The 12,775-nt window shown below is 37.9% G+C and overlaps 1 protein-coding gene across 1 annotated transcript in view; it reads left to right on the forward strand.

The window, feature by feature from the left end:
• Nucleotides 1–12,775, forward strand: part of thsd7ba (thrombospondin, type I, domain containing 7Ba) — a 743,639-nt gene that overhangs the window by 349,775 nt on the left and 381,089 nt on the right. The window contains exon 7 of the mRNA XM_055638650.1: nucleotides 3,978–4,181. Within this exon, the coding sequence (XP_055494625.1) occupies nucleotides 3,978–4,181 (204 nt within the window). The remainder of the gene's footprint in view (nucleotides 1–3,977; nucleotides 4,182–12,775) is intronic.

Below are 12,775 nucleotides of genomic sequence, written 5' to 3' on the forward strand. Positions count from 1 at the left end.
AATCAAGAGTTTTATTGTCCAAAATGGAACAATTAAATTCTTACTTTCCACAGCATAATATATATATATAAACATTGTGCTCTATAAACACCATAATAACCAACAAAAAAGGAAGTTCAGTATACACAATAATAGTTTAGAGTTTTAGAGATAGTAAACAGGCCCTTCGGCCCACTGATTCTGCACCGGCCAACGATCCATTGTACACTTGCACTATCTTACACACTTACATAAATTTCTTTTGGGGGTCAATTAACCTACAAACATGTATGTCTTTGGAATGTGGGAGGTAACTGGAGCATCTGGGGGAAATCCATACAGTCATGTGGACAATGTTCAAACTCCGTACAGACATCAACCGTAAGTCAGTATCAAACATGGGTCTCTGGCGCTGTAAGGTAGCAACTCTACACCAGAATTGTGCAAAGACAAAGACAATGCCCCTCAAATCTATGTAGTTCAGAGCTTAGCTGGAGGTTACAGTGCTTAATTGCCTGATGGTTGTTGGAAAGAAGCTGCTCCTGAACTTGGACGTTACAGTTTTAGTCATTGTTAGCTTTAAGTATAAGTATTAGTTAGTTTCAATCTAGGAAATTTAAATGCACTCTTTGACTTCCTTTGCTAAATCTCCATTCTTGTGTTATATTTATTTACTTGTGCCAAGGCTGCAATTTAAATTTTAATTCTTTATGATCATGAATTATTGCTTCAACTCATTCTCTTGGAATGTAGGGAAAATAATTTGCATGGGTGATTTATTTGCATAATCATTATCATCATGACAAGTTCAGGCTGTAATCTCATGTATCAGACGAGAAAGAAAGAATAGCTCTTGTTTAGTGTCAAATCATAGTGTACAGTGAGCGATTGGTGGAGAATGGAAAGCATATTCCCTTGCCCTTTTGAGTGGTGAATAGCAAAGTTAATTCAGGAAATTCTGCTGACAGTTTTAGAATTTGATGGCCTCAAATGAACTATTGTTCTGGCATGTAGAGAGTAAATTTATTTCGAACCCGGTAAATGATTTTCACTGCTTGAGAGATATAAATGACAGTAACGATACTTCAGCTGTTCGTGAAAATTTATAACTTCACTGCTGTGTATTGTTCAGCTGGCAATTGGTAACCGTGAAATGGTTCTTGGTTTAATATATGCTCTGCATCTGAATGTATTAAAATAATTAGACATTTATGACATTTGAATTTATAAAAACCTTTTGTATGCCAACTCTTCTGACACAATTTAGTGCTTTATTTAACCATTACTTGGATTGTTCCTGACTATATTTATATGTATTTGTGTGCAATTACTTGAGTAACAATACATCAAGTATATTAAATAGTGTTCCTGGAGTACCATCCAGAAAGTAAGAGTTAAAACATGATAGACATGATTTGCACTTGTAAATTTTGTATGGAGATTGTTGTTTTATCAATCATGGGTTATTTAATGCTGCTTGCCTTGACTAATGGATACTTTAAGCTAAAAATAAACGGATGATTTATCACTATGCTAATAGAGGCAAATTCTAACCAAATTGTTTATAAAACTGGAATTGCAACCAGCAAAATTAGTGCAGATCCTACAAGGTGTTAGAGAAAATACCAATTTATAAAAGTTCTCTAAATTAAGAGGAAAAGCAACTTCATGTGCTTGCCATTAGAAATGATAGTGGATGCAGTGTACATTTTGGAGAATTAAAAGCTAACTGATCTTGTATGTAAAGGAACAAACCATTGTTGCACCAAAGGAGGAGCATACATCGACATAGCAGCCAGGTTGCCCTTTATCGTACAAGCATCACAGAAACTGAAAGTTAAAAAATAGTAATTGACATAGATGTACAAAGATCATCCGTACAAAATATCCTTACAAAAATGTTTGCCAAACTTTTGCCAACATGAAAGCCAATGGTGGATAGAAAACCATCAGTTGGGTATGTCCTTGCTGAATCTGTTCTAGGTTGGATTGGTACCAAAACAGCAATTCCATTCATTTTGGTAGACAGGACAACAGCAAGAGATCAAGGTAACTATTTAGTCAAAGATACTCAAAATACTGGATTAACTCAGCAGGACAGGCAGCATCTTTGGAGAGAAGGAGTGGGCGATGTTTTGGGTCGAGACCCTTCTTTAGACTGTTTAGTCATTTACATTTGTTTTAATTCATTCCCTTTATACCCAACAGTTTTATCAGTGTTTAAAACGTTTTTGATTGATTTCCACTTTGTGAAACACTTGTGTTCAGTTTGCAGGAGCGACCCTGTTTCATTTGCCAATCACTCTAAATCACCATTCCAGTCCTACTCTGCAATTTCTCTCAGTGGTCTCCTGTACTGTTTCAATGAGGCCCAGTGCAAGTTTGCAAAACAACACCTCATTTGATGTCTGGGCATGTTACAGCCTTCCAGACAATAGCCAATTCCCCAACCTTGAGTAACTCACTATTTCTTTCTGTTCACATTAGAGTTGGCCAATTCTGTTTGCCATCATTTTGGCTCAGTTTTTATTTTTCTGCTTGTATAGACTGGCCCGCTGGGTGTGTTCCACTACCTTAATATTTAGCAATATATTATACAGACACAGAAGATTAATCTGATTTAAAATGAAACTGTGATGTCATTCCTTAACTTAGTGGTAACGTAACTGATGCTGTGGTAGGTGGTGCTCTGTGCAAGGTTCTGTGGTGAGGACTGGGAAGATTGCTGTAAAGAAGTTCTCACCAGTATTGGAAGGACTGGGGCAGGACAGGCTGGGATGGGTGGAGGGGGGTTGGGGAGGGGGGTTGAGGCGGGGGGGGGAGGGGGGAGGGGGGGGGGGAGAGAGATGGGGAATGTTGAGTTATCTAGACAAGATAAAGGCAGATGCAGTGCGCAAGTGAAGCTCAGTGAGCGTTTTGCAAACAGCTTCTTCAATATTTCCACTGATATCTGACTCCTAGGCTAATCAAGTCTTTCACACCCAATTCCCACAGATGCTGCCATAAACCCTACCATATTTATTTTGCACAGCTTTACTTTTGCCCTACATTTATTGTTGTTCTATTAATTATTACTTTGTGAATATGGTTTACTCCGTGATCTACACGTGAACAAAAAAAATAATAGTACCGTGGTGTATATAACAAAAAAATTATCTGAATGTGAATGTGTATCTGTATTTGATAGTTCCCATCACAAGCTTTGGAACCCCGTCATCACTCTCACTATTGTGAACTAAGGAACATCAAAACTAATTTCACAGCCTGTGTAGCAATGGAGGCTTAACAAGTGCAATGACACCTAATTTGCAGACCAAAATCCCTTTTCAAATATATGTTCTGATTTTAATTCTAAGCACACTATTTTAATGAATCCTCTGTCAACTAGCCAAACAACTTTAAATCCTTTGTTCTTACAAGAGTTGCCAAGAAATGCTGCACACTTTTTTCTATGTTGCTTCCCTGAACTAACTATTTCCATGAACTGGAATTGAATATTCCTGTACGGAGGGAAAATCCTCCTGTTGGATATTTATGTAGTGTTTCTTTTCCTACAGAACTTGGATGATCATGATTGGAGTAACATTGTTGTTATGAATGCTCTGTATATTATTTAAGATTGTGGCCTTACGATTTGCATCTTACTTTTTAATTGAGCACTAAGCACAGCACTTCAAGTAACACAAGGTTTTAGTATCATCTGTTTCCTCAAATTAATGATGGTGGATATTTAATCAATGAACATTTGGGTATGTTGGGCTGTAGGGCCTGTTTCCAAGCTGTGTGAATAAACATGTTACTATCAATATTGTCATAATGTTTTTATGCTGCTAGCTGTTGGATTACATATATTGTTCTGATATTATTCTGATGTAATATTTGTTCTGATCATAAACACTGATAGGTAATGTAATGTAAATTTGTTCCATTGGTTCTTATAAATGATATGTGCACTATCCTTATTTACTCCACTGAGTTCTAATTAATTCAAATTATAGGTTTCAAGATGAGGCGGCGGCATGTAGTTGGGGAGCCCACTGGCAGCGCTGGAAAATGTCCTCACCTTGTTGAAGCCATTCATTGTGAGGACTCTGTTTGCTATCATTGGGATCTGCTTGAAGAAGGTCGCTGCATAGCAGAAAATAATCAAACATGTGGACAAGGATTTTACAACCATAGTATTCTGTGCAAGAATAATCAAGGTAAGTTGCATTCAGATTGAAAATGCTCAAGAGTTTATTGTTTTTTATTTCACTTATTGCTTAACTTTCCTTTATTTGTTAACTCCTCAGTCTCAATATGTTTTTTTTATATATAGTACATAAACTTTAATGTAATATGGTTGCAAAGGTTTAGTTTGTTTCCAATTTGTTCTGAGCACATTCTCTCTGTATCTCATTTATTGGCCAATCTCTCCGCCTGTGTTTCTTCCTATTTCCTTAGCAGTGACTGAAAGTAAATGTATTTTCTAGATTGCACATGCCTTCTTCTGTTTGCGAAAATACACATAAACAAAACCATAATTGGTATATTTTGGTGCTCGTGAACCATGAATTTCTGTTGTTTGTATAAAACCAAATCTGCATTAATTAGATCAAGCCTTGATCCGAAACAACCTTGTATTAATTTGCTGTGGTTCAGGGTAAGTATTGATCAGATGGTAGATTACATTTCACTTCCAGAATTACTCCATGTTTTGAGAAGGTTAAATAGCAATTTCTTGATCATAGGCCAATATCATTGTCTGTACTTTTCTCATTCCTATGGAGTTTCAAATGGCCCAAGTAGTCTTATTAATTAAAGACTTGGGATATATTCTCAAGATAGGTTGTATTCTTCAGATCCCTTATAGAAGTATCTTAATATGAAATTTAAATAGGCATCCCTTTAAGTGACTTCCTCAAGCAATGTGTTTTGACTTCAAAAGAGTGACTAAAAATAATTTGTATTTGTCTACTCTTGCTAAAATTTAGACAATGGGGGGAGGGAAAAAGTTGCACTTAAAAACAAGGTGAAGTTGAGTAATGTCAAGGGTCTCGACCCAAAACGTCACCCATTCCTTCTTTCAAGAGATCTGCCTGTCCTACTGAGTTACTCCAGCATTTTGTTTCTACCTTTGAGTAATGTCAAGGTACTTAAAGAAGTCCTCGTTGGCAGGGAGCCAGGAATTGCTGCAGTTTGTAGGCTGACAAAGGTTTATTCAGATTTCCATTTCAAAACATGTCTCCAAATGACAACTATACATTAGATTGACAATGTTAGCTGATTAATTGAACATTCTCTACTGTATCCACTGTGCCTGGAAATTAATGTAGAGATGCCAGTTATTGATATCTCAAAACAATGTGTCATTGTTGTGTCATCTTCTTAAGGTTTCACAAAGAAAAGCTGTGTTTTCACTGGAATTGCTAATATAACCTAATGAGTTAGTGGAAAGTATAGATGCTGTCACAATTTGTGTAAAGTACTCTATCATGTTAACGATTGAACACAAATTTCAATCACAATACTTTCACGATAAATTCAGTGTCACAGTTACAAGTTAATATATTTAGTGTTTATCCCCTGTAGTCTTCTTCTTCCATGTGTGCCTAGCTTCCTCCTTTGTTAATGCATTTCTGTTATTTACCTGAATTGCTGACTATTGTTGTTCATGAATGTAGTGCAGATTTACATTATTTAAGTTTTTTAACCGACTATTTTAATTTTGAATCAATATTTCAGGCTACTCAGTATACCTGAGTAGAGTTGAAGGACTGTTCAAATGTATTAAATAAGCTTAAAAGCAGCATGTTTCTTTCCCAATATGACATAGTGACAGCGTGTGGCATTGATGTATTCTTCTCTCTTTTTTCTACTCTCTTTTTATTTTTCTCACTGTTCTGTGTTCTGTTTTGAGGATTTTCCTGAAGAATAACCTCCGTGGGGATGGTAGCATTCACATTAAAGCCATTAAAGACCTCACAGCTAAATTGATGGCACAGTGAATGAAGGCTACCAATTGCTCACGACTCCTGCACAATGCATACATGTGGGAGATCGAGAGCTCTGGCATTATGTATTGTGCTGGAGACTCTGTCAACTGAGACTCTGCCAAATATTTGAAAGCAGTCACATTTGGTACTTAGGCTTTAATGGAATATTTCTAATAAAACATCAGAGTCTCTGCTAAGCGAGTCCACTACTAGTTTCCAGGAAACCAAGCTTGGTCTTTTTCTGCAGTGTGGAACAGGCAGCTTGTCCTATGCATTCAATGGAAAAATATTTGATAAGGACACCACCATCGTGAGAAATGGTTTGGAAACTATTTTAATTCCCGTGAAATTCCAGTTACACAATGAGGATTTATCTCAGTATAAAAAGTGAGATAGAATTTTCCAAAGCATTTTCCATGAAGTCATGAGCATCAGCTCAGTAGCACCCATAAATGAACCTTTGAGCTCAAGAAAAAAAATTGTTAGCAAAGCACACCACTCCACATAGACATTGTAAATACACTGTACACTGTTCTCCAAATGTTGCATTTATCAACATCTTTGGCCACTTGGCAAACTTTTGACAACAATAGAAATCAATTAATCAAAAATCTAGACTGGAAGGCATTCTTTCAAATCCTTAATTCACATTTAGCTATGTAGATGGATATATCTAAAGTAAAGAACTGGCATCAAGTAAGTGTTGTATTACCCCAATGAATGTGGGTAGCACAGTGGAGCATCGGTAGAGTTGCTGCCTTACAGCGCCAGAGACATGGATTTGATCCTGATCATGGGTGCTGTCAGTATGGAGTTTGCATATTCTCCCTGTGACTATGTGGGTTTTCTTTGAGTGCTCCGGTTTTCTCCCACATTCAAAAGACATGCAGGTTTGTAGATTAATTGGCTTCCGTAAATTGTCCCAAATGTGTAGGATAAAACTAGTGTATGGGCGATTGCTGGTCGGCATGGACTTAATGGGCCAACAGGCCTGTTTCCATGCTGTATCTCTAAACTAAACTAAGGTGTTACCAGAGCATGCTGATGTTTTCCCCGTATAAATATTCAAAGCAGGCAGATTGCAACATCAACCAAAATGTAATTCAGCAAGATCATGGGTGATCTTAACATTTTATTGATCCCTCTCTGGAATTGTGTCTATCTTCGGTGTAAACCTGCATCTGTAGTTCCTTCCCACACTATACTTTCTTAGGTAGGGAGATACAATCTGAATACAACACAATCCTCCCTTGGTTATGCAGGTTTCCATTCCTGTTAACTGTTTGTAACCCAAGCAGTTTGCAAGTGGGAAATATGGCTGCAAACCGTTCACACATGTCAAAACATGTTTGCTGAGATAGGATGTCCCATAGGAACAGATAGCCTGGGGAAGCATTCTAAATCTCATTTAGCCATTGTTAATTAGAAAGCTGATCTCAACAAATTTAACCCAAGCCTATTTTAAGCATATTATTTCAAAGGATTTTAGTCAGATAAGGCTTTAAATGCAAGCAACGGTTAAAAAAACCCACTGAAGCTGGCCCAGATGGCAGGTCTCAAGATAGGATTCACATAATGGATATCAATGTGTAAATTAGAACATACTCTTCCTGGGTCTGAGTATAACAACGCTTCAACTAGTATGAAAAACAACCACCAGCAATCACCTAGCAGCCAGCAAATCCATCTCGCTGGTCTCCCAAATACTTGTTTGTATGTATGGGCTGTACATAAGTCAGGTGTTCGCAAGCTGGAGAGGACACATATACCTTTCAGTGGCCAAGATAATTGCAGTATGAAGTCTTTATTCATGCACTCAAATCTACTGCTAAAGGCCAACATAACATTTATCTTCTTAACCGCTTGCTGCAGCAGAACATTCACTTTCAGTGATTTTGTACAATGACACTCAGGGGTCCTTTTGAACACCAACACATTTCAATTTCTCATCATTTAAAACCTATTCTGTTTTTCTCATTTTTAAGTGGAAACTGACTATTTAGAAAGTAAAAATTACATCAACTATTTGTTAATGTACAAAGATTTCTTCGAGGACATAACTGGGAGGTTGAATAAAATAGAACCAATTAATGCAGCATATTTAGATTCCCAGAAGGCATTTGATCAGGTACAGCATAAAAAAATACTGCACAAGAGCATACTCCTGACATGTGGGGTAAAGAATTGGGAACTAAATGAAAGCAGACTGGAAAGTGACTGATTCTGAGCCTCTATTTAAGAAAAGCTGCAAGGAGAATCCTGGAAACTGCAGCAGACAGTGACATCAAGGCCATTGAAAACAAGGTATTTTATGTTACCTTTGTCTGGAAGGTGAGACAACATGGGATTCAGGACCAGCTAGCCAATTGAATACATTCAGGACTAGCTAGCCAATTGAATACAAACGTGGCTTGAAGGGAGGAAACAGAGCGTTATGGTAGAGGGTTCCTTTTTAGACATGAGGCCTGTAACAGATGGTCTATCATGGGGATCAGTGCTAAGTCCACTGTTGTTTGTTGTTTGTAATGAATAATTTGGATATGAGTGTAGAAGATTGCAGATAACACTAAAGTTGGTAGAATAGTGGACAGTAAAGAAGGTTACTTATGATTATGATGAGATGTTAATCAATTGGACCATTAGGCTGAGGAATGACAGATAGTATTAATTCAGGCAAATGTGAGGTGGTGCATTTTGGTGGAAAAATCCTGGGCCAGACTTACACAGTAAATGGTTTGGCCTTGGGAAGTGTTGTAGAACAGAACGACCTAGGGTATATCAGGTATGTAGTTCCATGAAAGTGTTGACAGGTAAACATGGAGTGAAAAGGGCATTTGGCATGCTAGCCTTCATTGGTTTGAGTATTGAGTACAGGAGTCGGGATGTTGATAAGGCCACATTCAAAATGCTGTGTGCACTTCTGTTGTCTGCTATGGGAAGGATGCAATTAAGCTGGACAGGATACAAAAATATTGTTGAGGAGGATACTGAGCATGAGGAGTTCTGAGGAGGTTACCGAGCAAGGAGAGGCTGGATAAGCTTGGTCTTTTTTTCCTGGTATGTAGGAAGGTGACGAGTGACCTTATAGAATTTATGAAATCATGAGGGGCATAGATAAGGTGCCACAGTCCTTTCCCCAGGGTTGCAGAGTCTAAAATTAGGCATGCGTTTGAAAGGACTATCAAGGGGAAACTTTTTCACACAGAGTGTGGTGCATGCTTAGATTGAACTGCCAGAAGAACTGGTAAGGTGGGTAGAGGTGGGTACAATTACAACATTTAATGAACAAGTACATGGATAAAAAAGGGTTTTGAGGAAAATCGGGCAAGGTGCAAGCAAGTAGGACTAGTTCAGTCAAACAGTTTGGTCGGCATGATTGAGTTGGTCCAAAGGGTGCATTGAGGCCATACGCAGCACCTCGACGGGCGTACGCAGCATCTCGATGTTGTAAGCAGCGTCTTCACGGCGTACGCCTAGCGCGTGGCGTTGCGCGATGACATCACCACCCGGCGTGCCGTAGCGTGATGACGTCACCGCCCGACGCCGTGTGACATCCAAATTCAGTCGGCCCGACTCCTGCCCAGCTGATTGGTGAGTATGATGTCGTAACCAGCCCCGCACAACTCCATACACCTCCGCGGTTGGAATTGGGACCGGCCCCGTGAGGCCGTAACCCTCAAGCCACCACGTTTGGTCGCGTTAGACGCATGCAATCGCATGCTGGTGGGACAGGCCCTTAAGAGCTTGCTGATTCCCTGGCTGTGTTATTCTTCAGTTAGCTGGGTTTGATTCACTTCCTCATCAGTGATAAGACCTGCTGAAGCCACAATAAACCTACACCTCAAGAGGCATTGAGATGTTACAATTGGTTTTGTGCATAGCCAAAGAAAAGCCTATTTAGTGCTGCTGTACCTTTTCATGAGCAGATAATATTGAATTTGTTGCATTGTCTGCATTTCAATCAATAGGCTCGGGTTAATTCCGCGTTTCTCTCCTTATACCCATTTCGGGGAGCTGACCAGTTTAGATTGCCTATTTTTTAAAAGGCCTATTTTCATTTTGAATAAAATCAGGATTTTCTTTCATTGACAACAGGTTTTTCAATTTATTATTAAATCTAGTTAATTCATTTTTTGAAACATTTCCCTCAACTAACAGAGATTTTATAAAGTATTATGTAGTTTTTGTTAAACATAATGTATTTTTTTTATATGTGCAGCTAATGAGTTTTGTAGATGAAAAGAAATTGAATTCAGCTGCACAAAAGTGATTTATTACTTTCTATCTCAGGCTACGAGTACAAAGCCAGATTTTTATTATCTGCGGGGTTTGAACTAGCGTGCATTCATTTCTAAATATAAATTATTTTATTAATAATTGCAATCACATTAAAACTAATAATGTTGCATTCAAAATTATCCAAGCTCATAAAACCTGAAATACATCATGTCACTACTAGAAGTATATTTACATTATATTAAGATCACTCCAAATATATTGAGAATAGTTCAATAATCAAGACGTGGAACTCATTACCGCAAAAATAATTTTTCATGACACATCTTAATGCATGTAAAGCAAGATTTCCAGTTATATAGTGCAATTGAAATGTGTGCTAGGCTCCATTGTGTTAAGTATACAAAGAGCTATGAGATAATTTGAGTGAGATTAGTGGAAGTGCAATATTATGTTGAAATTTATGAACCTTTATCAGTAAATTTTGTAGCAAAATGTATATTTCTGGCAAGTGGACAATAACAGTATCAATATTTCGATAAATAATAGTAATGTTTATAAATGACCTTTAAAAAGCATGCTATGGAAATTGAATTGGAGATTCGCTCCTTTGACCCATAATATTGAACAGTATCAGTACAATATTGATCAGCGCGAATTCGCAATAACACTTCCTTCTCAATGACCATCAGCGCACGAGCACCTCAAGGCTATGTGCTCATTCCCCCACTTTAATCTCTTTATACACATGACAGTTTAGCCAGATACAGCACCAACATCATCCTTAAATTATCCAATTATACCATAATTGTTGGATGAATAACGAGTAACGATGATGACAGGTGGCAGTTTGAAAATCTGATTGAAAGGTGCCAGAACAACAATCTTGCTCTCAACATCAGCAAAACCAAGGATCTGATCTGTAAAATAAAGATCAGGGAAATAAAATCAGGTTTCTGTGTGACGACATATCCATGTAGTACAAAATATGTGTAATGCAAAAGAATATTCGACAAGATACTGAAGCTCTTCAGTCTTCCAAGTTCTTTGTCCCAAACATTATGGACTGCAATGTAATTGTATCCTGTTGGCTTTTCTTCTTAAGCACACCCGTTAAAAGGAATCCCGGTTATGCCATAAATATCTGCATCAAAACACCTCTCAAAATGGCAGCTTCTGCTTCTAGCTTTGCTGCCATTTTATCAAGAAGAATGAAATATGACTGAATATATATATATATATATCTTGTAAGAAAATGGATTTAGAATGTGCTTCATTTTCAAAATCACTAACAGCAGACAGCTTTATCCAATTACATATTGACCACAATTGTCAATGATATTTTAACTAACCATGGTAACCAAAGGTGTACCAAAAGTATTAAGATACAATTATTGTGATGTTGTGTAGCAACCTGTCAGAAAGGTTTGATACTGCAGTTGAGGAGACTGCCATTGATGCTGTTTCTATTCACTATTTGTGATCTATTGTCATCTTTCGGCTGCAAGATGCTGTTTTATTTCCTTAAGGAAAATGTACAGATAAATCATCAATAATATATAGGCTGTTGCCGATTCTTTGTAAGCGTCAGTTAAGTTGTGCACAATGTATCTTACAGGCCTTTGTAAACAGTCATTTTACACATCCCGACAATATTAACATGTTTTCTCTATAAAGGCCAATTATAATCAATTTTCCACATTTAATAAAGCATATAACCATATAATCATATTACAATTACAGCACGGAAACAGGCCATCTCGAACCTTCTAGTCCGTGCCGAACACGTATTCTCCCCTAGTCCCATATACCTGCGCTCAGACCATAACCCTCCATTCCTTTCCCGTCCATATAACTATCCAATTTATTTTTAAATGATAAAAAACGAACCTGCCTCCTCCACCTTCACTGGAAGCTCATTCCACACAGCTACCACTCTCTGAGTAAAGAAGTTCCCCCTCATGTTACCCATAAACGTCTGACCCTTAATTCTCAAGTCATGTCCCCTTGTTTGAATCTTCCCTACTCTCAGTGGGAAAAGCTTTTCCACGTCAACTCTGTCTAGCCCTCTCATCATTTTAAAGACCTCTATCAAGTCCCCCCTTAACCTTCTGCACTCCAAAGAATAAAGCCCTAACTTGTTCAACCTTTCTCTGTAACTTAGTTGCTGAAACCCAGGCAACATTCTAATAAATCTCCTCTGTACTCTCTCTATTTTGTTGACATCCTTCCTATAATTAGGCGACCAAAATTGTACACCATACTCCAGAATTGGCCTCACCAATGCCTTGTATAATTTTAACATTACATCCCAACTTCTATACTCAATGCTCTGATTTATAATGGCCAGTACACCAAAAGCTTTCTTTACCACCCTATCTACATGAGATTCCACTTTCAGGGAACTGTGCACAGTTATTCCCAGATCCCTCTGTTCACCTGCATTCTTCAATTCCCTACCATTTACCATGTATGTCCTATTTTGATTTGTCCTGCAGAGATGTAGCACCTCACACTTATCAGCATTAAACTCCATCTGCCATCTTTCAGCTCACTCTTCCAACTGGCATAAATATCTCTGTAGA

This window comes from Leucoraja erinacea, chromosome 7 (genome assembly GCF_028641065.1).
Source record: "Leucoraja erinacea ecotype New England chromosome 7, Leri_hhj_1, whole genome shotgun sequence".
Taxonomy (NCBI): domain Eukaryota; kingdom Metazoa; phylum Chordata; class Chondrichthyes; order Rajiformes; family Rajidae; genus Leucoraja; species Leucoraja erinaceus.